A 27445-nucleotide genomic window follows, 5' to 3' on the forward strand; every position below is an offset into this window, starting at 1 on the left:
GATCTCCCGGCCATTCCCTATACCCTAGACCACCCACTGACTCCAATTCCAAGCACAGCACCCTCCCCATTATTGCACAGAAAGAGAGCCAGAGGATGCAGGAATGGGGTAAATCCCAAAGGCCTTTTTAAAAACTACTAAGAGCTGGGTAGGGGCAGGTGAAGGGGAGAGACTAGCAACCCCCTGCCACGAAGTCGAAGTCCTGGAAGGCCGCTTGCTCGGTGGCGGTGAGGGGCCGCGCATCTCGCGGAGGGGTCAGCGTGGGGGCCTCCCCTGTGAACTCCTCATCGAAGTTGCTGACATCTGTGCGGCCTGACAGTGTGGGCACGAAGGGCGGCGGCAGGCGCCGGGCCAGCAAGGCATCCCAGCCCAGGGTCTGTGAAGGCAGAGTGTGCTCAACAGACTGACCAGAACCTTATCCCACTGCCCCCTGATCTCCTGAGTTTAATGAGTCACAACATGGGGGGTGGGGGGGGGGGAATCTGGGAGCAGGTTGTGGGATCAGGAAGGACTGGTTGTATGAGGAGACCTGGACTCATACCTGGGGCAGTGCTCCCTACCTTGAAGTGGTAGAAGGGAGGGGAAGGAATGGGGATGGGTACCATGGGGAGGTGACAATGTTGGTGGGGAATATGGGGTCCTTGGGGGCATGTCAGGCAGGGGGGTGGTGCTTACCCTGAAGAAAGGCTGTTTTTTCACATCCTCTGCATCCCTCTCGCTGGAACCCAACCTGCGTTCTGGATTCCTGCGCAGCAGCTGGGGGAGGTCCCATCATGTTAGTCTGCTCCATCCAGCCCAGGGGCCCTCCCTGGGCCCACCATACCTTATGGGGTCCTCACCCTGCGCATGATGCCAATGGCTTCAGCTGACAGGAAACGAGGGTAACGAACCTCGTCGTTGACAATGCTGTCAAATACCTCCTCTTCATCGTCCCCTGGGAATGGGGACTGTGGACAGGGAGAGCAGGGGTGAGTTAAGCCCTTCCTCTGGCCACTCCACACCCAGCCCTTCCAGAGCCCTCTACTCCAGCAGCCCACTCCCATGGGTGCTGGCTCACCTGGAAAGGTAAGTACACCACTTTACAGATGTGGAAACTGAGGCCAGGGAGATGAAGTCATCTGCCCATGAGGCACATCTGACCCCACTGCAGGGTAAATACAGGTCCCAATGCCATCCAAGGGATGGGCAGGGTGGGGAGGCCCAGTGTCTCACCTCGCCAACCAGCATCTCATAGAGCAGCACGCCCAGCCCCCACCAGTCCACTGCCCTTGTGTAGGACGTGTCTGTCAGCACCTCTGGTGCCAGGAACTCTGGGGTCCCGCAGAACGTGCTGGTCCGATCCCCATAGCCCATTCCTGGGGAAAGCAGGGCAGTAAGGATACGGAGGGCAGGGAGGGGTCCCAGCTCTAGTCCAGTCTGGCATAGGGTGGTCCTAATAAGCAGTCCTGTCCCAGGATGGGGATAACTCCAGTCCCTCCCCCACCCCTAATTCTCAGACGCAGCTCCTCAGATCCCAGCCCCTCCCCCAAGCCCAGGCCCAGCCCCTCACCCTCCTTGCAGAGGCCAAAGTCAGCAATCTTCACGTAACCCTCGGTGTCCAGGAGCAAATTGTCCAACTTCAGGTCCCTGAGAGAGGTTAAAGAGATGTAAAGAGGAATGAGTGGGATCTGGGTCCTGCCTGAAAGCTGAGGTCCCCCAGGTGGGCAGAGCATGCACGCATGAGCACCAGCACACCCACACACGCACCTGTAGACAATCTTGTGTTCATGGAGAAACTGCAGCCCCAGCACCACACAGGCAGAATAAAAGCTGGAGAGAAAGGCTGGTGTGAGGGTGCCAGGCCAACCAAGCCACATAAGCCTGGCTCCCCCATCCTCAAAAGCCCCTTCTCAGTGCTCTCCAAGCTCTAGGAGCTTGCGAGGCAGGGGCCTGCAGGTGAAGGGGTGGGGCAGAGCAAGGGTGAGGCTCACATAGCTCGGGGCTCAGAGAATACATCGCTGTGGATGTGAAGCATCAGGTCCCCTCCGGCAGAGTATTCCATCACGAAGCATACGTGCTCCGGCGTCTGGAAACAGCCAAATAGGTTCACCAGGAAGGGATGTCCTGCACTGGTCACTGCAGCCAAAATCCGCTTCTCACACATCAGGCTGGATAGGGTGGGAAGCAGGGCTCAGAGACCACAGTAGCTTCCCCCTCCTGCTACCCTCACATACCCCAAAGTTCTCATCAGATACTTATTGAGGACCTTGCATGGGTGTGCAACCTTCACAAGTTGCTTAATGTCTCTGAACCTCCTCTGCTGGGATCCATCCCTCATTCTAGTAACAGTTCCCCAACTTCCATGGGTTGGAGAACCTCACTTCTCTAGCTAGGAGTTGGTTCAGAAATGGGGAAATCAAGCCAATGCGGCTCAATCTCAGGATTTCTGGTAGAATGATTAAGGAAGAAGGGCTGTAGCTGGTGGGCGAGCCTTAAACTGCTAGGATGGGGATATCTCTGCCCCCAGGAGGAGGACTACAACAAAACCCATACAGAGAAAACCAGAACTGAGAGACAGCATGTGGGCACCTAGATATACCCATGCCTAAAGGCACAACACCCCAGGACTATTCTAATCTAGAGCAATAAATTCCTCTATTTGCTTAAGCCTGTCTGAGTTGGGTTCCTGGTTAATAAAAGGAATTCAGGAAGATTGAGGACAATCTCAGTGCCTCCATGGGGCATTTACAGGAGGCCAGGTACTGTGCAGAATGCTTAATGCATCCTCTCATTTAATCCACCTCTCCACCTCGTCTCGGGCCACAATGTCCCCTTTCTTCAAAGCCTTGATGGCAAACAGCTCTCCACTGGACCGGAATTCTGAGAGCAGCACCTGAAACCAGAGTGGGCAGTGGCAGCCTTAGCAGCCAGGCCAGGGTCTAGAAGTCTGGACTTGCAGCCCCCAAACACTGTGCCCCCCACCTCACCTTCCCAAAGTGACCCCGGCCCAGCACTGCCAGAAATTTGAAATCTTCGAGGGTCAGTGGTGACTTCCTCAGAGGGCTGTGGAGAGAGAACACTGCTGTGGACAAGGATGTTGAATGTGGGTAGTGGGTGGCGGGCAGGGCAGGGGTATCACCTGCACAGGGTGGGGCCTGGGATCTCCTGTGTCTCTGGAGACAGTTTTGGAGTGGTAGTTTCCTGGATGGGGGAACTCTGCAGCCAAGAGAGGAAGTCAGAGTGTGAGAAGTCAGATGCAACCATAACCACATTACCTTGTGACCTCACCCATCCCCCTACTTGCCTCCTCACTCACTCCTCCAGCCACAATGTCCCTCTCTAACTGTGCCTTGAACATACCTGGCACATTTCCATCTCAGGACCTTTATACCAGCTGTTCCCTCCACCTACAACACTTTCCTTTTCTCCAACATCTGCACAGCTCCTCCCTAACCCCCATTAGACCTTTATAATCATATGTAACTTATGCAGGGGGTCAGCTGACTATCATATTAAATAATTAACAGTACATCCCCGTCCTCCTCTCTGCTTTATTTTTCTCCCTCACACATGCTGTAGATATAGTTATGCAATGCATAACAATATTTCAAAAATATTTTTAAGGGAAAAAAATGACCTACTGGTTCATCATCCTCTACTATGAACAGTGCTAAAGATTCAATCTGTGCAGGGCCTCCCTGGGGCGCAGCGGTTGAGCGCTGGGCTGCAAAGCTGCCCGCGGCCTCTGCGGCGCCGGTTCGATCCCCGGCTGCTCCCCAGCCACGGAGGAGGGTCCCACATGGTGTGCAGACCTCTCCTGCCGCCCGCTGCTCCCCTCAGCAGTGTACTTCAGTCCCTCTGCCTGCTCTGCTCCCCGCTCTGGCTCTGGTGGATTCTCTCACCCTCCCGCGCTTCTGACTGTACCCAGTGCATGTATAAATAAAACAAATAAATAAATAAAAATACATGCCTCTAATTTAAAAAAGAAAAAAAAGATTCAATCTGTGCAAACAGGTATACAGTGGTATACAGTGGAAACAGTATATACAGGTATACAGTGGAAACAGTCCTCTCCTGCCCCAGAGCCAGCCAATGCTAATGATATCCTGGGTATCTTTCTAGATATAGTCTATACCCACACCAGCTAGTACAGACTCCACTTTTCTTGCACTCGTGACAGTATTCCAATCTCCCATTGGGCAATCTGTCTTAGAAATGATCCTGTGCCAGCACAGGGAGAGCAGCCTCATTTTTCACAGCTGCATACCATTCCATCTTCTCAAGTACAGTCACGCATGACTTAACCATAGAGACATGTTCTGAGAAAAGTGTCATTAAGACAATTTTGTACAAATGTCATAGAGATGTATGAGGATGCTGCCAGTGTAAAATACTAACTTTAAGGTCACTAGGCAATAGTAATTTGGGGACCACCTATATCTGGTCCATAATTGACAGAAATATTATGTGGCATGTGACTGAACTTACCGCATGCCCCTGACGCCAATTTTGCTCTTTGCTCACACAAAGCTTTGACAGTGAACATGCTCTGCATGTGTTGCTGTCATGTATGTGAATGTCTGGGAGGGGACATGCAGGGTCAAGGGCAATGTCTGTTTTGAAATCAAGCAGCTATGGCCAAGACACTATCCCAAAGAGGTGCAGCAATTCACACCTCCCACCAACTGCCTGACCCCCACACCCTCCCCAGCATTCAATGTTAATTCAACACTGTATTTTTTGGGCCTCCCTGGTGGCGCAAGGGCTTAAGCACTGTACTATGAAGCAATCTGCAGCCTCTGCAGCACAAGTTCGATCCCCAGCCAGCCAGGGAGCAACCCATATGGCGAGGCAGACCTCTCCTGTCTCACCCGCTGCTCCCCCCGGCAGTGTATTTCAGTCAGTCTGCCTGTTCTGTTCCCCACTCTGTCTCTGGTGAATCCTCTCACCCCCCGCATCTCTGGCCTGTACCCCAGCTCTTGTATGCATAAATAAATACTTTAAAGAAAACTATTTTTTTGCCAAGTTCATCTATTTAATGAGGTATCTTCTTCAATTAATGAACTACATCATTGTTATTTTCATTTCTTTTAAAAAGAAGGTATAAAATACACACAGGGTGAGCAAAAGGACCAACTCTTACATACATGTCCATCTCTCAGACCAGGGACTGGTCAGTTCCATTTTTTATACAGTCTGTGAGCTAAGGATGGCTTTTTTTTTTAAGATTTATTTTATTCATGCATAAAAGAACCGGGGTACAGGCCTGTAGGGTAAGGTAAAAGTATCAGGCTTTTTTGCCCTCCCGCCATTAGGATAGATGACAGAACCCTGCGGTCCCAAATGCATGTCTGATGGCGGGCACCTGGAGTAGGGTGTGGGCATGTGTAGATGTAATTCACTTGGGCTAAGACTGGGCTTTTAAGGGCAGCATCACGGGGACGCCAGCAGAAGAGAAGCAGGAGCAGCAGAAACAGAACCACGAGAGCAGCAGAGTTCACTGGAGTGCCCAGAAAGAGTAGAGACTTGCTGGGGGCCGGGAGGCCTCCGGCCCGCCAGCACCCCTGCCTGCCTTGTGCCTGGTAAATCTAAATAAAAAGCCTGCAAAAGCCACCGAGGGCTCCAGGATTCTGACTCCTCCTTTACCCGGTCTGCTGGATCATAGAAAACTGCACTGTGTCTGTCCTGCCCCCTACAAGGCCAGATGTACGGAGGGGTGAGAGGATTCACCAGAGACAGAGTGGGGAACAGAACAAGCAGAGTGACTGAAACACACTGCTGAGGGGAGCAGCGGGTGAGACAGGAGAGGACTGCCACGCCAGGGCGATCTGCCTCGCAGGGGGATCTCTGCGGCCGGCCGGGATGGAATCGAACTGCAGAGGCTGCAGACAGATTCACAGAGCTGCGCTCAACCTCCTGCGTCACCAGGGGAGGCCTAAGGATGGCTTTTACATTTTTGAAAGATTTGGGGAGGGTATCAAAAGAATATTTCATGATCCTGATAATGCCAAGGTCGTGGGGGGAAAAAAAAGAGTATGTCATGATCCACGAAAATGACAGGACATTCAAACTTCAGAGCCAATCAGCAAAGTTTTACTGGAACTCAGCCATGCCCATTCATGTCTGTATCATCTGTGGCTGCTTTCCACAACAGCTGCGTTGAGTAATTGTAATCAGACCATTTGGCCCACAAAACAGGAAATATTGACTATGTGGCCCTTTATGGAAAAAGGCACTAACCTCTGACCTAGATCAAGATGCAGAGCATCCCCATTATCGTGCAGGATCCCTTGTGCCCCACTCCTATCCACAATACTCTCTCTGTCCTGTGAAAATGCCCCTGGGAAAGATTTTACTGTCTATTATCCACATAGCTTTTAAATGTGTCCCTTTTACAGGGCAGTGTACTGAGCACGCAGAGGCGAAATTACTTGCCCTCAGCCACACAGCTAAGAGGGGAGAGAATCAGGATAGGAACCCAGGTAGCCTGACTCCTGAGCTCACATTCTTATCCAGTATGAAAAATTGGGCTCTGTTCTGCCAGACATGTGTGAGCCAGGGAAGTTGCTGGCAACCTCTGGGCCTGGAGCTGGGAAGGAAGACTGGAGCAGAATGCCCTGACACTACCCAGGCCAAGTCCAGGATCAGAGTGGGATACTCACTGGGCTCAATTCACTGGAAAGAGGATCCAGAGGGCTCTTCTGGGGCGAGCTATCCGAGTCAACCCAAGGTTCAGCTTCTCCACAGATATGTCGCTGCAGCATAAGAGAGGTGGGCTTGTCTGGGACCCAGCACCCTGGGAAGTAACCAGGGACAGTTGAGAACCCAAGTCCCTCCCTCCTTACCCTGTGGACCGGGCCTCAGGTCCTGGAGAAGCCCCAGGACTGAAGGTGCCTGTGGCTGTGGTATTAGGGATGAGCCTCCGCAGCAGCCGCACCCAGGTGGCAACGTCAATGTTCATCTGTCTAGCGCGCTGAAAAGCCTTCCCTGGGGGGACAGGGACAGGTGTCACGCCCCATGACACTCCCAAGACCCCTGGGCTCTCCCCCTCCCCATTTTCCTCCTCACCTTGCTGTTTGGAGAAGATCTTTTGCCGTCTGAGCCGGGGTATCCTCTCAATGACAGGGTTACGGAAGGTGACCTAGGAAGAGGGGCCAACAGGTGAGGACCCTTACCCACACCAGGCAGCTGGGGGGCTGAGGCACATAGGTGTACACATATGTCTTGGGGTTGCTAACACTGGCATCACTTCTAACCACAGAGTACTAGACAATTAGCAAGTGGTTTAGCAGGGCTACCTTTGAAGTGCCATCTTAGAAAAGCAAGATGCAGGTAACCAGGCCTCCTTAGGGGTGAGGAGGGGGTCTGACCTAAGTAGATGTACATGCAACTCCAGCCAACATGTCCTACATATATAGGGTCCTGATTCCCCAAGTGTTGCCCCACCCAGCAGTAGCAGCATCACCTGGCAAGTTGCTAGAAATGCAGGCTCTTGGGCCCCCACCTGAACTCACTGAATCAGAAACATAAGGGTAGGGCCCAACTGCCTATATTTCTACAAGTCCTCCAGGTGATGCTGGTGCCCACCCATCTGGGGAAACCACTGGTTGAGTTGAATTCTTCCAACTCCAACACATCTTCTAGAAGGTGCTATGGTCACAGAACTGTGACTTTCATGCGTGTTCTATAGGGTTGTACTGGCCATGTGTGGCTGAATAAATTAAGTGAAATGAAAACTTCAGTTCCCCAGTCACACTTCAGGAAGCTGGCAGTGCTTATACTGGACAGTGTGGACAGAGAACACTTCTATCTATGAAAGAACTACACTATTGCAGGCTTCTTGACAACAGAACTTCAGAGAGTTCTATAGGCTAGCACTTGGGAAAGGCAGAAAAAGAAAACAGAATGCTCTAAGGAAACCCTGCAAGCTAGCAGGGCAGCTTTAGAAATGCCCCCAGATTGCCCACCACCACCCTCTGTGGGGTTTCGAAAAGTCCTCCAAACAGAAGAACCACCCACTGCCCTAACATCTGAAGTCACCCCTCTGTTGGCTCCTCTCCTCCAGTGGTCCTCAATTAGGAGATCATGTAAGAATTTCCACATGGGGATATGGATACAGGCAGAGGAACCAGGGTATACATATATCGTCAGGGAAAATTTAAAGCGTTTTTTAGGATAATTTTAGTTAAATTAAGGGGCCATGCCTTTCCTTCTCTGTGCCTCAGTTTCCTCTTCTGTCACATGTGATAACAGCTCCTCTTTTATTGGGTTATCCCAAGGATTCCTGAGTTAATCCCAGCAAAGCACTTAGAATGGAGGTTGGCTCATTTAACAAGGGGCCAGTTAGCAACGTTATGAAGACCCTGGACTCTCCACCAGGGGGCTCTAGCAATGCCTGGAGACATTTTGGATTGTCACAATTGGGGGAGAAGGTGCTACTGGCATTCTGAGAAAAACAGAGGTGCTGCTCAGCATCCCACAATGCACAGGATGGTGCCTGCAATGGAGAATAATCAACCCACAGGTGTCAACAGTGCTGCCGACAGACTATCCCAATCTGGACCCTAATCCTAATCCCACTACAGAAATCTACTCAGCTATGATCCTGGTAGCAATTTCCAGAACATGTCACTAGGTTTGGTGGTTTTTTTGTTTTTTTTTTTTTTCAAATTTTGTGATATTTTAAAAAATAATCTTGCCTCAGAACAAAACCAATCCCAACCTAAGTCATGTCACTGATGTGTCTAATTGTACATACTCCCCGCCCCTTTCCCTATATGTACTTTTCTATCAAGTTTCAGAGACCAATAGAAAACATATTCTCCTAGAAAATTGAGAATAGGAGATGCAGGAAGCATTTTTTCAGGGTAGGGGTTGGGTTGTACCTCAGCTACCAGGCAGCCCTGGGGTTCCATGTCCAACTGCACCTCATGCCTCTCATTATCCAAGAAATCCTCCAACTTCAGGAATTTGAGGGCACACAGGCCCCTCTGGTCCCGCCAGAACACAGCTAACTCCAGTTCTCGTGCCTCAAGGGAAAAAAAGAGGACCATCACTTGGGGTGCCCCAGGTCTAATACCCCTCCCTCCTCTAAGCCCAGCTTTCCTCCCACCCAACTCACCCTCTCCAGCTCCAAAGTAAAGCTCTGGTCCCAGGCATTGGGGCCACATGGCTTCCAAGATGTCTGCCCCACCACTGAGTTATCGAGCTTGAGTACAGTGCTAACCTCACCTGGAAGAGGAACAGGGGTAGATGTGAGGTGTCAAGGAATGTTGGGAGGAATAGCTCTTATATCTTTTTTTTAAGATTTATTTATTTATGCATACAAGAACTGGGGTGTAGGCCAGAGGTGCAGGGGGTGAGAGGATTCACCAGAGACAGAGTGAGGAGCAGAAAAGGCAGATGTTGAAATACACTGCTGAGATCTACTGCGCCATGTGGGTCAGCTTCTTGGACAGGAACTCATCGCAGTGAGCTGGCGACAGCTCAACAGCACTGTGTCTTTAACCCCTGCACCACAAGGGAGGCCAGCTCTTATGTTTTATAAAGAAGTCATTCCCTTCTCCCATAGCATTAAAGGTTATAAAATGTCCCCAAAGTAAAAATATCTCACTGTCCATTAACAAAAGAATTAACATATAAACTATAACATCTTTTTAGCTGAATCATGAAATTACAGATACTCAACTATTTTTATTTTTCAAAAAGACAGCAATTTGCTATGGCTCAGTCTAAGACAATGGACTACTGAACAGGAGTAAAAAATGAATAAATGAACTATAGTTTGATACAATAGTATAGATCTCCCCAAAAAAGCTAAAGGAAAGAAGCTTTTATTTACCATGGAATACATTCTGTATGATTACATGTACATGAAGTTCAAACACTAGGCACAACTAAGCTATATCATTTTGAGATGTACACATCTGCTAAAACTACAAAGAAAAACAAGGAAGTAATAATCATAAAAGGCAGGAAAGCAGCTATCTCTACAACAGAGGAAGGGGCTGGAACTGGGGAGATGGCAGGAGAGGGTTTCCAGAGAGTTCTATTTCTTGACCCAGATGGTGATAACATGGCCGTAGGCTCTACTATTATTCTCCTTTTGTATACCTACATGTTTGTTTTTAATTTGTGGTAAATTTCACATAACACAAAATTTATATGTTTACACTGATATGGAACCATCAACAACCATTCGTTTCCAAACTCTTTTCATTTTCCCAAACTGAAACTATGTCCCCATTAAAAATCCACTCCCTGTCTCCCTCCCCTCAGTCCTGACAACCAGTATTCTTTCTATCTTTACAAATTAGACTACTTTAGATACCTCATAATTTGGATTATACGGTATTTGTTCTTTCGTGTCTTGCTTATTTTCTTAGCATAATGTCTTCTCAAGTTTGCCTATATTGTATGTGTCAGAATGCCCTTCCTTTTTAAGGCTGAATAATATTCCACCGTATGAACGGAAGATTTTGTTTATCCATTCATCTGTCAATAGGCACTTGGGTTGCTTCCCTTTTTGACCATTGTGAATAATACTGCTATGAACTTATTATAAGTACAATAATTTCATGTATATCTCCTTGAGATCCTGCTTTAAACTCTTTTGTATATATATCAGAAGCAAGATTGCGAGATCATCTGGTAATTCCACATTTAATTTTGTAAGAATCTACCACACCATTTTCCACAAGTGGCTGCACCATTTAACACTGCCACCAGCAGGACACAAGGGTTCCAATTTCTCCACATCCTCACCAACTCTGGTTTTGTTTTATAGTACCCATATTATTGGGTATGATGTAATGGCTTTTTTAAAATGTTACATGTGGGGCACCAGGTCTCCCCCACCACCTCACCCCTCCAGATTCCCAAGCCCACTCACTGGTGCTCTCAGCTTCAGGTTTAAGGCTGCTCCGGCCACTCAGGCTTCCACTCCGACTGTAAAGGCCCCGGGCTGGACGGCTCAGGAAGGGGGTACGGCAGTCAGGGGTCCCTGGTCCCCCCACCAAGGGTGACGGATTCCAGGGGATGGTCTCTGGAAGATCTCTGCAGCCTACCATGCGCACCTCCAGGGTACCTGAGGGAGGGGCAGGCTAAAGGGGGCCACATCTGTGGCAAGTTGAGAGGAGGCTATGTCCAGAAGTGGTCAGCATGCAAATTTGAGTTGGTAAGGGACAAGCAGAGTATGGCAGATGCAGGTCTTGGCCCAGATGTGAGGGATATGGGACAAGGGATGGGGGTAGAAGGCAGCCCAGATGGGGAGATGCTCTGGATGCTGAGGTTTAGGGACAGAAGAGAGGTTCAGGACCAAAGTATAGGCAAAGCGGGGAGCAGGATTCAGTGGGCTGATCTAAATTCTAGTATGGGGGCTGGTCTGGTGAAGTATGAATGAGGGGTTCAAGGAGGATGAGGCAGTCTGAAGGGGGTGGGTGGGTCCAAAGGCTTAGAGCTAAGGGTTTGCAGAGGGAGGGGCTGGAGGGAAAAGCCAGGGTCAAATGGCAGAGTAGAGAGAGTGAGGATGGTAGGGACACCAGCAAGAGCCCAGAATCAGAGGGCAAAAGCAGAGCTGGACATCCAGGGTGAAGGGTCTGTAGAAATGAAGTACAGGACTGGAGGGCTGTAGTGAATGGAGAAGGGAAAACAGTGGGATGGGTTCCAGGGCTGGGGAGAGTGAAGATCTAGGGGTGCAGGGTTGGGGGATTAGGAAGAGTCAGGAGTCTAGAGCTACAGGGTTTGGGTTGAGTGGAGGAGGTCAGGACCCACCTGTAAGTGGAGCGGGCTTGCACAGAGTGCTGTAGTGCGTGGCAGGGAAGGGTCCTGCCAGGCGGGCGCTGAAGGCTGGGGAGGAGGTTGCAGCTAGCTCCTCACGTAGCAGCCGCCCCTTGGGATGGTCAGCTGGCAGCTCCCCTAGTCGCCGTTCCAGTGCCTCACGAAGGAGCCCCAGCTTCTGGTTTGACTCGGTCAGCTTCTCCTGGGCCTGTGTTAAGTGGGACCAGTCATGGGGGACTGACTGGGCACGCCCCTTCCCTAAACTAGGTCCCACAGGGGCTCCTTAGCCCTGACAGTCAAAGCCCTCCACCTATATGGGTGCTATCCTTGGGCTGCCAGAAAACTAGGCTCTGCCCCTTGCTGATGCCCCATACTTTGCAGAAGTCCCATATCACTAAGGCACCTCCCCTTCGCCGAGGAACCACCCCCATCAAGGACTGTTCTTTACGGAAGTCCCAGCCTCCACCCCTCACATGGTGAGTGGGCCCACCCTGACCAAGGCTCCGCCCCTTACTGAAGCCCACCCACTTCCTCACCTCGCTGACCGCCTTGCGGTCTGGGGCCTTGGCAGCACTGAGCAAACGCAGCACATTCTTGGCGCCCTCTGCTACCGCATGTTCCACTCGGAAGTGGTGTCGCAGCTCCTCAATACGTAGCTCCACGGCTCCCAGGTCTGGGCTCCCTATGGGCATGGGACACTGGGCAGTGAGGCCAGCTCAGGACCCTGGTCCAACCAGCCCAGTCCCAGACACACAGTCATCCACAGGAATGGGCCACAGACATCCTGCCACCCGCATGCACCATGTTTCTCCCAAAGGGATGGAGGGTCTCCGTGATACAGTCACACCATCACCCATAGGCATGGTCTTACTTCGGTCATATTTCCACCCAGTCGTAGTCACTATTTTATCCAAACACTGTCACCAAAGCGAGGGTGTCAGAGATACAACTAGCCTGTCACCACACAGGGACAGTTCCATATACAGGCACTCTCTCAATACAGGCTTAGAGGCAGACATGTGTCCCAAGTCCCACTTCATCCCCAAGGGCTGTTACAGAGCCACCAGGGCAACCAGACAGTCACAAGGATGTAGCCACAGAGACACAGGGTTGCTTTCTTAAAAAATAGCAATTTTTTATTCATTGCTGATGGAACAAAGGTTGCTTCCAGTGGAGGGAATTTGGCTAGATCTATCAAAATCACAAATGTATTTACCCTTTGATTCAGCAATTCCAGTTCAATTCCCATAGAAACACTTCTGCGCTTCACATGGGTACACAGTTATTCATTGCAGCCTTCTTTTAAAAGCAAAAGAAGATTGGAAACAACCCAGTTTCCTCAGTTAGGGGGTCTGGATAATGAATGATAACCACCCACATGATGAAAGGGAGTGTAGTTGTGGGAACAGGGACACTGTCACACAGATACTGTGTGTCACTCACAGGGTGACAGTGCATTATCATTCTGTCACCAATGCTGGCACACTGTCACCCACAAGCAGAGGAACACACTGCCACACAGGGACATTGTCAGGGGGCATAGGGATGTGGTCATAAGACACAACAACCCTTATGGACACATCACACTGTGGTCCAGGGAAAATCACAGGCATTTCACTGCACTGCCCCACGGATAAGGCATGAGGTCAGGCAAAGAAGTGCCATCACACAGTCACACAGGCAGGACAGCACCACCAATACCCAGAGGTTTGGAGAGTAATGCTGTAGGACAACAGCCTGACTGTCATGCCCAGTGTGAATGATCAGGGACAGAGACACAGCCAGACACCGGATGTGGCCACAGTCTCCCAATGACACAGTCACAGGCACAAAGACATCCTGTCACCGTGAAGCACACTTACATGTAGGTTCGAGAGACAGTCTCACCATCTCTGTACAATGACCCAAGCTCAAACCGTAACACTAAGTCATACCGTCACCTGCAACAGTGGGTACTAATACTGACAGGAACACAGAATCACAGGAACCCTGACATTCATAGCTCCTTACCTTACAAACACAGTCACACTATCACTCTCAAGCCTGCTGTCACATGTAGTCAAGAATTTTATATTCCCAGGGCAAAGTCACACTATCACCCAGAGAACATGATCACACCACCACACGTGGTCACTGAAACACCCACAGTCACTAGCACCTCCCCCACAAAAAACACACTTTGTCATGTGAGTTACAAGACCCACTGATAGGTCTGAATGTTTGTGTCTGCCCAAAATTCACATGCTGAAACCCAACACCCAATGGAAGAGGTACTGTTGGGGTGATTAGGTTAGTAGAGTGGAGCCCTTATGAATACAATCAGAGTTCTTATAAAAGGACTGCCGAAAGCTACTCGCCCCTTCTGCCATATGAGGACACAGGGAGAAGACTCTGTGTAGGAATCAGGAGGCGGATCCTCATCAAATGTGAGATTGGCCAGGGCCTTGATGTACCTCCAGCCTCCAGAACTGTGAGCAATAAATGTCTGTTGTTTATAAGCTCCCTGGTCTACGTTCTGTTAAAGTAATCCGAATGGACTGACAACCACCAACAGCTGACACTCCTATAACTCTCATAATGACACACAGGCTAACACTGCTACCAGGGCCTACACACAACCCTAACCCCACAGTCAAAGACACATTAACACTGACATACATCAGCAGCATAGTCACTCTCACACACAGTCATTCACTGTGTAACAACAGGGTCTCGGCAATGCGACATTAGGTGAGTTCACTGTTACGCAAAATTCACAAAGTATACTTACATAAACCCAGGTGCTACAGCCTACTACATATAGCTATACACCTATGTTACACACACAGACCACTGTTGGCTAAAAGGTTGATATGTAGTATATAGTTGTACATCAAGACCCTGTCACAAATTTAGGTTGATGTCGGGTTGAGATACCACCAGGCATGCACATACAAACACACATACAGAAACATACACAAGCCGTAGACACTGCTACACAATGGGAACCAACATGACAAGACAATCACCTAGTCCAGGGTCTGCAAATTTTTTCCCATAAAAAGCCAAAAGTAAATATTTTCAGCTTTGCACAAAATGCACAGGCTGTTGCCACTACCTGGCTTTACTGCTGCAGCTCAAAAGCAGCTTTAGCTGGCAGTAGATGAATGGGTGTGGCTATGTGCCAATAAAAAAAGCTGCTGCCGGGATTTGGCCCATGGGCTGTAGTTTGTCAATACCTGATCACATACAAACCCCAAGGGGGAAACCAAGGTTCAGAGATCAGCAGAAGTGAGTTCTAGTCTCACAGGGAATCACAGCACCTATCTCCCTGCTCCCAGAAAGGGCCCCTCATAGGGCTAGAAACCACACTCTGCCCAGCAGAACACAGCCTAGGCTGTCTCAGGGTGACGGGCTCACCTTGGGCTTCATCTGGGGCCGCCTGGCTCTCCAGCTGGCCTGCCTGTAATGCCCGGCGGAGCTGCATGCGGATGATGTCGATCTTGGTCTTACTGTCCTGCAGCATCTGCTGAGCCGTCAGCAGCAGCTTCCGGTCCTGGAGGTAGATACAGCCCAGAGGGGAAGGCTGGGCAGCTGGGGTCTGACCACCAGTGCTCATGTCCACACCAAGCAGGCATTGGGCAACCATATGACAGAGCATTTGTGTATGGTATGACAATGCACATGCATTACGGGTGTGAAATGATGAGGTAGCTCATGGAGCTTGAATCCTGGTGCTGTGTGATAAGCTGTGTCACATAATCAACTCCTCCTCTTTGGGCCTGTTTCTTCATCTGTAGAATGGGAGCACTAATAGCACCAACACTCACTGGGCAAAGGATTGAGGGAGCTCATCTGTATGTGAGGCTGAGAGTTATGCCTGGCAGCAGCAGGCACTCCCTGTGTCAACTGTCAGAGCAGCATGCACATGGGAGTATAGTCCCCATGGTGGTTGAAGCCCTGTAGCTGGGTGGATAGTCTCCAAGGGTGACTGGGTATGTGTGTGAGCAGGGGTGGTAAGCAGGGGTACAGATATTTGTGGGTGCCAAGTTATGGTGATGAGCAGGCAGAGCCCAGGACCCTGTGTATGCAAATGCTAGAAACTTGTTGTGGGTTTTTTCCATCACTTTGTGCTATGTTCACAGATAAGACAGATAAGACACTGAAAGATATTTGTGTTTATTCTATTCATGTTTGCCCCATGGGGCAGAAATCAGTTCTTAGGGAGTGAAAAACTTTTACTCTTTTTGTGAATAAAGTACAGGTATGTATCCACAGATAAACATGTGATCTGTTTCAAAATTTCATAGGGTAGTATTTAAATACTTGTACACAGATGTACATAGCAGCGCAACTGCCAAAAGGTGGAAACAACCCAAATGTCCATCAATAGATGGATGTATACAGAAAATATGCTATAACCATACCACAGAATATTATCCAGTCATAAAATGAAATCCAATACTGATACATATTATAATACAACAGGGATGAACCCTGAAGACATTCTGTTATATGAAAGAAGCCTGGCAGGAAAGGGGATGTATTGTATTTATATGAAATGTCCAGAAAAGTTAAATTTATATACAGAGAAATCAGATTAGTGGTTGCCAAGGGCTGAGGGAGGGTTATGAGGAGAGATGGCTAATGGATTCCTTTGGGGTGATAAAAAGTTCTGGAAGTAGACAGAGGTGCTGGTCACACAATACAGTGAATATACTTAATGCCACTGAATTGTTCATGTTAAAATGGTATACTTTATTGGTATTTTATCACATACACAAAAAAAAATCAGGGGATAAGATGATTATGAAAAAAAAAAAATGTCTGAAAAGCTTCCTTAGGGAAGTGATAATTAAAAAAGGTAGAGAAACAATTGATCAGATTCAAGGGGGGATTTTTTTTCTTAAACAAGGCCTCTTAGCAGCGGCTATTCTATGGCTGGCACATACATACACTCTGCCTCTGAGAGGATGAAATCTATGAACAGTGGTTTCAGGGCTTATGGCTATTCCCTGTCATGGAGTTGAATCTTCCAACCCCAGAAATCTCAGCCCCTGACTCAGGGTCAGTCAGCAGCCACAGAAGCTGAGAACCATGGTACTGCAGGGGATCCTTAGCCCAAGGTGGGCATTTCAGAGGGGAAAGAGGGTGAGGCGTGACTCTATCTGGATAAAGTTCAAAAGCACCAAATATGATCTTTGGTGAAAGAGCCTGGGTATTGACTGGAGGAGGCAGGAGGCAACTTTATGAATGAAATGTTCTGTACTTTGATATAGGTGGTATTTAAGCAGATAAAAATTCATCAGGTTATACATGTACGTTTCTGCACTTTGTGTCTATACATAACACCTCAATAAAAGGTTTAAAAAATATTTACAATATTTCCATTTGTGTGCATACACAGGGCATGGGTATACTCCTGGCAGTGTGTGCACAGGTCTCAGGCTGTAGGTATCGCTGTGCCTGTCTGCAAGCATCCTTGGGTGTTGATGGAGCCCTGTGACTATGTTCCTGGTGTTGATATGATTTGGGGGTGTATGTGTGGCAACACCAATCTCTGGGTGTGATGTGTGTGTTCCAGTATTATGATGTTGGCCTGTGATGTGTGTCCTAGGTGTTATACGATGGTATATGTGTCTCTGGATCTAGAGGTTTCCATGTACCTCTTAAGTACTGTTACTGCTATTTATGTAAGTTATAATGGGATCTTTGTGTTTCTAGATGATGTTATGATCATGGGTGTGTGTCTAGCTGTTAGGATGGTGCATGTGTGCTGTCTCACTGTGTGTACGTATGTCAGAGAGAGAACCCAGCAGTGAGAGGCTGCATGCTGCCATGACCACGGATACCCTTGCATCTCTGGGATAAGTAAGTGAGGGGACAATCTCTGCCATGGTATCATGGTCCGATACCACCCATGATCACCCTATCTTCCATAGCCCTCATGAGCTACCTGCATCCCAGTCCTGCTTCCAAGTCACCCATCAGCCCCTGGACCCCAGCCAAAAGGGTCCAGGCTGCCCACAGGGACAGATGTAGCAATGCCCTTGCCCCGCCAGGCTGTGCTCACAGGTGTGTGTACACGTGGGAGTGTGCTCACGCGCTGCCCCACCTTGGTGCTTCCATTGCTGTACGTCTGGATCATGTTTTCTGCCCCCTGCTTCACTTTCAGCTCAATGGCCAGTTGCTTCTCCAGGCCAGCCACACGGCTCAGGTTGGTGGCCGAGCAGGCTGGGCCACCTGCACCAGGGGACTGAGGAGCATCTGGAGAGGGCAGGTGGCACAGAGTCAGCATGGACCTCACCTACATCTGCCCAGGAGCCTTTGCTCCATTTGAAAGAATCCACCCTCTGCCCTGCCTGGACTCTGACCCAAGGCCCAGGAAGGAAGAGCTCAGGAACCAGAGGTAAATCACCTCCCTCCCAGGGAGACTTCCTTAGGGCTAGGGCAGGTCTAGCACAAGTGAACACAGGCAAATGGTCAGTGGTGGTGAGCCCCTGGTGTTGTGTGACTGTATAGGGAAGTCCTGTGATTTACATAGCTGAGTGGGTGTCCACGGGTGTCATTAGATAGCACTGGCGTAACTGAGCCAGTGTATCTCCTTTGGGGCTAGTATAACTATGTAAAATGCTTTATGAGATTCTGGATGCTAGTGTGACTCTATGCCATTTCTGACTGTTGTCACAACTGTGTGTTTGGATTTCTAGGTGCTGGTATATCAGTGTTTGGGTATTTGGGTGTTGATATAGCTACACATGAGTGTCTCTGGATGCTGGCAGAGCTCTGTGAATCTCTGGGGAGTGGTGTGACTATAGGGGGGACTCACGGTATAATATGATCATATGAAATTCTCTGTGTTGGCTGAATTCTCTTTTCCATCACTGAGTATTGCTGTGACTATGTTAGTACCCATCTATTGGCATAGCCATGTATATAGAAGTGTTGGCTATTGGTGTACGTGTTGAATCTTCAGGCCTTGTCTTACTGTGCATTTAAGTCTGTGACAGGACTGTGAGCATCTGTAAAGGTTGAACAGTTGTATGTGTGACTCCCCGAAGATTAGTGTGATTATATGTGAATTTCTAGGTGTTATTTGTGTGCTGGTATGACAGCATTTCCTTGGGTGTTGTGTGGCAATATGGAAGTCTCTGGGTCTTCTGGGACTCTGTGTGGGTCTCTAGCTGTTTATGTAATAGTGCCTACATTGTTGAGTGTTGGCTAGGTATAAGTGTGATTATGTGCGATGGTTTCTAGCCACTATGTATGATATGTGTAAGGGTATTTGGATGCCAGATGAAAAGCCCTGCAGATCCCTGTACAATAATGTGGATATTCTTAATACAACTGAACCACACACTTAAAAAATGGTATATTTTATATCTTTTTTTACAATTAAAAATGTTTAAATAAAATGTAAAGAAATTTTGAATGGGGCCTCCCTTGTGGTGCAGGGGTTAAAGTCTCAGCACCATCAAGCTATCACCAGCCACTGTTGCATGAGTTCGATGGCAGGCAAGGGAGGTGACCCACATGGTGCAGCAGACCTCTCCTGTCTCGCCCACTGCTCCCCTCAGCAGTGTATTTCAGTAGATCTCCCTAATCTGCTTCCCATCCTGTCTCTGGTGAATCCTCTCACCTCCCACATCTCTGGCCTACACCCCAGTTCCTGTATGCATAAAAATAAATCTTTAAAAAAAGATTAAAGAGGGGCCTCCCTGGTGGCACAAGGAGTTAAGACACAGCACTATGAAGCTATCCATAGCTACTGCAGCACGAGTTCAATCCCCAGCTAGGGAGGTGACCCACATGGCGCAGCAGACCTCTCTTGTCTCACCTGCTGCTTCCCTCAGCAGTGTATTTCTGTCTATCCACATGCTCTGCTCCCTACTCTCTCTGGTGAATCCTCTCACCCCTCCCCACACCCCTGGCCTGCATCCCAGGTCTTGTATGCATAAATAAATAAATCTTTTTAAAAATTAGTGAATTTTTTTTAAGGTTTATTTATTTATACAAGTACTGGTTCCAGTCAGAAGCACGGGAGGGTGAGAGAATTCACCAAAGCCAGAGCAGGGAGCAGAACAGGCAGACCGACAAAGTACACTGCTGAGGGGAGCAGTGGGTGGCAGGAGAGGTCTGCGCCCCATATGGGACCCTTGCCGAGCAGCCGGGGATCGAACTGGCGTTGCAGAGGCTGTGGGCAGCCTCGCAAGCCAGCACTCAACCACTGCGCCACCGGGGAGGCCCAATTAGTGAATTTTTTTTTTTTTAAAGATTTACTTACTTTTTTATTTATTTACACATACATACATACATACATACATACAAGCAAGCACTGAGCACAGTCAGAAGTCCGGGAGGGTGAGAGAATTCACCAGAGCCAGAGCAGGGAATGGAATAGGCAGACTGACGAAACACACTGCTGAGGGGAGCAGCGGGTGGCAGGAGAGGTCTGCACACCATGCGGGACCCTCGCCCGGTGGCCGGGGATCGAACCGGGCTTGCAGAGGCTGCGGGCAGCTTCGCAAGCTAGCACTCAACCACTGCGCCACCAGGGAGGCCCTACAATTAGTGAAATTTTTAAGAGAGTTTTTGGGGGCCTCTCTGGTGGCACAAGGGGTTAAGCATCGCACTATGAAGCAATCCAGCCTCTGCAGCATGAGTTCCATCCAGGCTGGCCAGGGAGCTACCCACATGGCGAAGTAGACCTTTCCTGTCTCACCCGCTGCTCCCCTCAGCAGTGTATTTCAGTCAGTCTGCCTGTTCTGTTTCCCACTCTGTCTCTGGTGGGTCCACACATACCCCACACCTCTGGACTATACCCCACCTCTTGTATGCATAAATAAATCTTTTTAAAAAAAGAGAGAGGGGCCTTCCTGGTGGCACAGCGGTTGAGCGCTGGGCTGCGAAGCTGCCCACAGCCTCTGCAGCCCCGGTTTGATCCCTGGCCGCTGGCGAGGGTCCCACATGGCGTGCAGACCTCTCCTGCTGTGCCCACTGCTCCCCTCAGCAGTATATTTCGTCAGTCTGCCTGTTCTGCTCCCTGCTCTGTCTCTGGTGAATCCTCTCACCCTCCCGCTTCTGACTGTACCCAGTGCTTGTATAAAATAAATAATAAATCTTAAAAAAAAAGAAAGAGAGAGAGAGTTTTTGGGTATCATCTCGGGGTTGGTATGACTATCTACATTTCTAGGTATTTGTGTGACAGTGTGCATGGCTTTGAATGTTGTCTGGGTATTGGTGTGATTGTGTCTTTGAGTATGCATGCAATGCTGTGTGAGTTTCCAGATGTCATCCAGGTGTGACTGCGAGCCTTTAGATATTAGTGTGACTGTGTTTTTTCTTTTTTTACATTTTAAAAGGACAGGTTTATCAGGAAAAAGAGAAAAAAAAGAGGTAGCTGTATAGTCACAGGTAGGCAGGATTACCGATGTGACTGTTAGATAATCATGTACCACTAAGTTCCTGGGTATGCTCTGGTGTTGATACAACTGTGTCTTTGGGTACTTATATGACATGTAAGTTCTCTGGTGTTGTGCAGGTGTTGATGTGAGTATACCTATCCAGGTAAAACTATGTAAGTCTTTGAGTACTTATGTAACATCATAGGTTTCTGGGTGTCATCCAGTATTGGTGTGGTTGTCTTTAGATGTTTGTGTGATACTGTGTAAGTCTCTAGGTGTGATAGTGTGTAAGTCTCTAGGTGTTGTTGCAACTGTATCTGTCTTAGGTACTCCTGTGACACTGTATAAGTCCTTTGGTATTGTTTTGGTGGTGTGCCTGTGTGAGCCTAGACAGTCACATAAAACTGTGTAAATCCTTTGATTTGTGCCTGGGTATTGGCATAACTGTATGCCTTTTTCTGGGTGTGTTGATTTTGTTGTTTCCTCTGCCTGTATTTTGAAACTCAAAGTTGTCATTATTGAGTGCTCCTTCCTGGGGTCAGTGGAGATGAGGTTAGCTTCACCTCAGAGGACTGTGGGTGAGCCTCAGGCAGCAGAACCCCTGAAGTCTCACACTGAGGGAAACCCTACTCACCGTGGGTGGCTGCAGGGTCAGGCAGCACTACGTGGGCGTGCAGCTCCTGCAGTTGCTGGTGCAGCAGGTCCAGACGGCGTGAGGAGCCACGCAGCAGCAACTCCACAGGGCCCAGGCTGCGGCCCAGGTCAGTGGTGGCCCGCCGCAGGTTCTCAGCACCCTCCTTTAGCTTTAGCTCCTTGCGGATCTCCCGCCGCAGACGCTCCCGTTCTAGTTCCAGCTGCTGCTGCACCCCAGGGGCTGCCAGGTCTGCACCCGCTAGGCCCAGCTGCTCCAACAGGGACCAGCCACGTGGTTCACTCTGCAGGGGAATGGAGTAGGGTCAGTGGGGCCAGGAGGGCTCTGGGGTGCACAGTGCACTGGGCCTCGCCTCATCCTGGGTTGGAACACCCATGACAGGGATGGCTTTGTGTCCTTTGACCCCAAAAGCTGGGAGATGAGACAGGGCCCTGTCCCTGTTACCTGACCCCCAAACTGGAAAGACAGGGCATTCTTCCCTCCCTGTCCCATTAGTCTAGGGGACCCAATAGCCACATCTCCCTTCACCTTCCTTATATAGCAGGATTCAGAGCATAGGCCCATCACCCCTGCACTGTACCTCCCAAGAGCCCTAAGGCTACAAGACTTTTGTTCCTTCTGCTGTCCCCCCAAACTAGAAGGTTCTAAGGACAGGTCTTATTTCCCTTCTGTTGATACCTGTGAAAAGTCCTAAGGGTATATTCCTTTTCCCCTCTGCTGCCCCCCTAAACTAGGAGGTCCAGAATGTAGGCCCCAAACAAGGAAGTATCAAGGGCAGGCCCTTTCTCCTCTTTGCTGTACCCTCAAACTAGGAGATCCTGAGGGTAAGCCCAGTCTTTCTCCTGTTATACCTCCAAATTAGGACAGGCTTCATCTCCCATCCTCTCATCCTCTACCACTAGGACCCCAAAGAGAAGAGACCTATCTTCCTCTTCTATCTGGGAGTGCCAAAAGGCCCCAACTCGTCTCATCTTCCAAAGAGAAAACTCCGAGGCCATGACCACAGCCCTATCTCCTCCCTGTAGTTCAAAACTGAGACGTCCAGAAGGCAGGGCCTCTGGCCTATGCTACTTGGGTCCTCTCCCACCCATTCCCTGAAGGGACCCCAGACTCTACCTCCAGCTCCTGGTCCAAAGGGGGATCAGACTCCGCCATCCTGGGTCCTGGCTGGGGACCCCGCCCTCTTCCTGAACCTCTGCCCCGCCAGGGCCTCTCGCTCCTCTTGCTTACCACTTCCTCTTTGCTGCTACTCCCAGCATCCCCTGCGCTGGGCCAGCCACAGGGCTGTAGGGCATCTAAGGAACCTTACTCTCAGCACCCCCACAAGGCTGAGCCTGTTTCAGTAGAGATAACCCAGGGATAGCTCTTGATTCCCGTCCCACTCAAGGGGTACACAGTGTGCACAAATTCACTCACATGCCCACTAGTGTGGATGTGGGGAGCAGGCTCCCCCAAGTATATGCAGGCTCCAGGGGCTGGCTCAGGTATGCGCACACCTTCATATAATATAAGCATATATTGGCTGGTGATTGTGTGCACACCCCTAAGCCTATCCTGTCATACAACTATATGCAAACGCCATTAGCACTCATATAAACCACCCCCTTCCCACAGACACAGGCCATGACAATTTCCGACTTCCTCTCAGTCTGGTGGCCCCCTGCTGCTGACCACAGCTTGCAGGCCCAGGGGACCCAGTTGGACCAGTAGCACATCATGGGGACATAGCACTACATGTTGTGGTGGTGCGAGTGCCCCCAGATCAGCAACCCATCCAAGTTTAAGCTTGATTATTAATAATAATGGCAGTTCCTCCAAGCGTCACCCAGGCCAACTAATGTACATCAACAAGGAGGGTACTATTATGACCCCACTTCCAAAGTGAGAAAACTGAGACCTTTAGCAGTAACATAACTTGCCCCAAGGTCCTACAGTCCACAGGAAGCAGGGCTGGGATTTAAAACCAGAGCATCCAGAATTTAGCGCTTACTAGGCACTGAGTACCCTGCTTGTACTATCTCCCCGCACTGTGAAAACCCACTTCACAGATGAGGAAAGTCTTCACTGGCTCCTAATCAAGCTCTAGGGCAGCGGTCCCTATGCAGGGTTTACTGCAGACCCAGAGTATCATTTAGTACCATAACTCAATCACACCCTCACACTAATACTGAGTAGCTGACATTAACTGCCCCCCCCCCAAATCTACAAGTGAGGAGACTGAGGCTCAAAGAGGTAACACCAGCAATTCTCAATGGTGGGAGGGTGAATTTTGGCCTACCTCCAACTGGCCACATCCAGAGACATTTTTAGTTGTCACAACTGGGGGTGGTGAGGGAGAGCTACTGACATCTATGGGTGCAGAACAGGGATTCTTCTCAGTATCCTATAGTGCACAGGATAACGCCACCCAAAGAATGATCCTGCCCCAAGTGTTGACAGTGCCAAGGGTGGGAGGCCCTGGGTTAAAGGACATAGATTCACCCCCTATCAGCTGCTGACCATGACCACCGGCAAAAACTTCACAGCAGTCCCACCCGTACAATGATGTCCTGGTATCTCTCTCCCCCATGAGCACCCACTTAGCCCACTTTTTCCAGTAGTAGAACAAAGGCTCGGAGAGGCAAAGGCACTTGAACGCAGGACACACAGCAAGGAAATGACCTCAATGGAATTAAATCCCAGGCTCACCTAATACTACCCACACCCAACTAGATCTCATCCACCACCCATCCCACCCTGTCCCAAGCAGGCAGAGCAGGAGTACAGGCACAAGCAGAACCAGCTTAAATGGGGGAAGTCCAGACAGAGAGAAGGAGCAGGCTCTCTTGATCCCACCTCCAGGGATGGGATCATCCCTGGAGGCCTGAGAATATGCAGAGCAGGGAGGAAGAGGACCAGCCTCCAGGGTTCTCCTTCCTCAAGCTCACCTCCCTCAATAGGGGTGACTCACTCCTACAGTGGAACAGGGGTCACCCAAGGGCCAGCCTGGCAAACCCATGAACCAGGTGCTGCTGGCACCAGCCTTGGGGAATCCCTGCTCCCCCATCTTCCACCATGGAGCAGGAGATAACAGATTCAAAGGGTCCACCTCCCAGAATCCTCCTCTTCTCAGAGTTGCCTGGGATCTAGACCCCCCAAGTCCGGATATTTCAATGCCTTAGGCGTTTCCGGAATCTGGACAGGACATCCGTTTGCCGGACACAGAACAGACAGGCACACATGGGGACAGACAGAGGGAGAGGACGGCAAGCCCAAGCACAAGAAAGGGGTGGCCAGGAAAGGGGGGAAAAAGCAGACAAGAGGTGGAAAGGGGCCCAGGACATGAGTCTTGTTCCAGGAATCACAGCCTCTGTCTGGATCATACTTGGTACATGCCAAGCGCATGCATGCACCAGGGGATTCCTACACAGTCCTCCCAGGGCTGGGGGGTAGAGGCAGGGACCCAAGGTCTGACCTTGTGTGATCGGCAACACCAGATCCGCCCAGCTCCTCGGCAAGGCTGGCAGGCCATCAGCAGGACTGGGGTGGGGGACAGAGGATCATGGGGGAGACACAGAGGGAACCAGGGCAGGTGCAGAAGGAGAGGAGAACCCAGTTATACAGCAACCACAGGACAACAGAGGGACGGTGAGGCACTAATGACAGCACCAGAGGCACAGGACAGTTTCAGATTTGAGTCATTTGAACCAAAGGCCAGATTTCACCCTGGACCTGCTTGTCACAGATGGGAAAGGTGAGTGCAGGACTGTGATGTCCACAAGGTAGTACCAGGAGAACCTGGCTGGGTGACAGGTTGGTGCCTGCCAGTCACCTGTTTCTGTGGGGGTGGGGAGTGACCTTATCCTATCACTCATGCCATGGTAGGGATTTCAGGTACCAGAAAACCTCCTGGCGTACTGACCTGGACACTCCCCACCTGGGTAAGGTTCCACCTGGCAGCCTATTTGGGTCCTCTGTCCCCGGACCTAATGAGGTGACTCGGGCACTTCCTCCAACAGGTGCCAATCCGGTGGCGTCGGGACCATCGTAAAGCTCCATCTGGAGGCAGGGGCCCTTAGAGCTTTGTTGTGAGGGGGAAGAGCACTGTCCGGGAGGCCTCCTCCTCTCCCTCGGCACAGTGCCAGGCACCTGCCCCCAGGTGGAACAGCACCTGCCGAGAACCGAACTCTGGGAGGGGGGCGAGTGGCGGGGGCGACAGGCACCCTGACACCAGGACACCCGAAGTCAAGCTTCTGCCTCTCCTCTGGTTCTAGCGAAGGGGCTGCGCCTGGGGAGGCAGCGGGGGACTCCAGCACCTCCCAGCTCCCCCACCCGGTACGTCCCTGAACCTGCCGAGAAAGGGCCCGTATTGGTTCCCTGGTGCGGGCCTAGAAAAAGGGGCGCCAGGCGCTCAGGAAGCTCTCTCCCTGGCCGCCCCGCTCCCCCGAACCCCGGAGCCGTCTGGCCGCCGGGCAGCTGCGGACGCAGGTGTGCCTACCTGCACGGCGTCGCTGGCCATGTCCACGCGCCACCCGCCAGGGGTCCCCGCGGAGGGAGGGGTGGCGGGAGGAGCGCGCGTGCGCCCAGCGCCGGGCGGGGAGGGGGCGGGCGCAGCGCGACCCCCTCAGGCGTGCGGCCGGCTCCGGCCTGCTCCGCTCCGGCCCCGCCTGGCCAGGCCGCCGCGTCCGCGCGCCGCGCCCTCCGGCCCCAGCGGCCGCCGGGCCTGGTCACGTGACCGCCGAGGTCGGCGCCCGGGGAGGGGGCGGGGCCGAGGGGGCGCGGCTCCCAGAGGCCCCGGGCCTGCGGGGACCCGCCTGGCGGCCCCCCTCCTCCGCCCGGAACACCGCGGCGGCTGCGGCGCCCGGGCCAGGTCCGGGCCTCGCGCTCCGGGCAGGGGTCCCCCATTTGAGCGCGCGGGAACCCGAGGAAAAGAATGAGCCACGTTCAAGCAGGGAGCGGCTGAGGCCTTTGGGCCTCCCGGGACGCTTCAAAACCCGAAAACAATTCATTGTCCTCTGCCTTTGCGCGCTCGTCCTCCCGGACCTATTCCGCCTTAGAGCCCCCATTTCCATTCAAGGGCAAGGGAGCTCCCCGTCGCCGGGAGACTAGCATTGCTTAGATCCTGGTTCAAAGCCCAGTGTCTCACGCCTTGGGGGAACCCCAAAACCCTAAGAGCTCCTCATGTTAAAACTAGAAGAATATAACCGCCGGTTACCCATTAGGTGTTGACAAAATTAAATGAGATAGTGCATACCTAGTACTGAGAGCACAATAGCGATCTTTAAATGTTAGTCGCTGTCATTTTTAATGTCTTTATGGAAAGGGATTTCGATCCTAAAACTCTGTCGCTAGCTCGCTGAGCACCCAGTGGATCGCGTGGCTGTTGAGCCTTAGTTTCTCCCTGTGTAAGATGGGAGCCAGCCTCTTCCTTGCAGGGGTGCTACATGCAGGTGGCGCTCCATAAATGCCGACGCGTGCCCAGGCGGAGCTGGAGGGTGGAGCCTCTCCAGGGTCTCCAGAGTCTCAGGAGCACGCAGTTTGGCTTGTGGCGTACCCCGCGTTCCCTTAGAAACCCGGTGACTGAACCAAAACAAGGTCCCTGGGGTGCCGGGCCGGGAGCGCCCCCTGGCGGCAGTGCCCGCACGTTGGCGTCCGCCCGGGACCCACCAGATTT

The 27445-nt window shown here is 50.9% G+C and overlaps 1 protein-coding gene across 1 annotated transcript; it reads right to left on the reverse strand.

Moving 5' to 3' along the window:
• On the reverse strand, positions 1–26335 carry LOC119233319 (serine/threonine-protein kinase N1-like). Its single transcript, XM_037495560.2, is given in 23 exon segments — positions 1–376; positions 676–756; positions 840–947; positions 1213–1355; positions 1550–1626; positions 1747–1809; positions 1971–2147; positions 2781–2872; positions 2967–3042; positions 3119–3195; positions 6642–6703; positions 6706–6734; positions 6825–6966; positions 7048–7120; positions 8865–9008; positions 9101–9210; positions 10871–11065; positions 11752–11965; positions 12294–12439; positions 15157–15292; positions 17852–18003; positions 21775–22075; positions 26270–26335. Coding segments are annotated over 23 exon segments (2823 nt in total). The 5' UTR covers positions 26291–26335; the 3' UTR covers positions 1–172.
• Between the last annotated feature and the right edge of the window lie 1110 nt (positions 26336–27445).

The sequence above is a fragment of the Talpa occidentalis genome, unplaced genomic scaffold (assembly GCF_014898055.3).
Source record: "Talpa occidentalis isolate TD23 unplaced genomic scaffold, MPIMG_talOcc4v2.1 talOcc4.76, whole genome shotgun sequence".
NCBI classification, from domain to species: domain Eukaryota; kingdom Metazoa; phylum Chordata; class Mammalia; order Eulipotyphla; family Talpidae; genus Talpa; species Talpa occidentalis.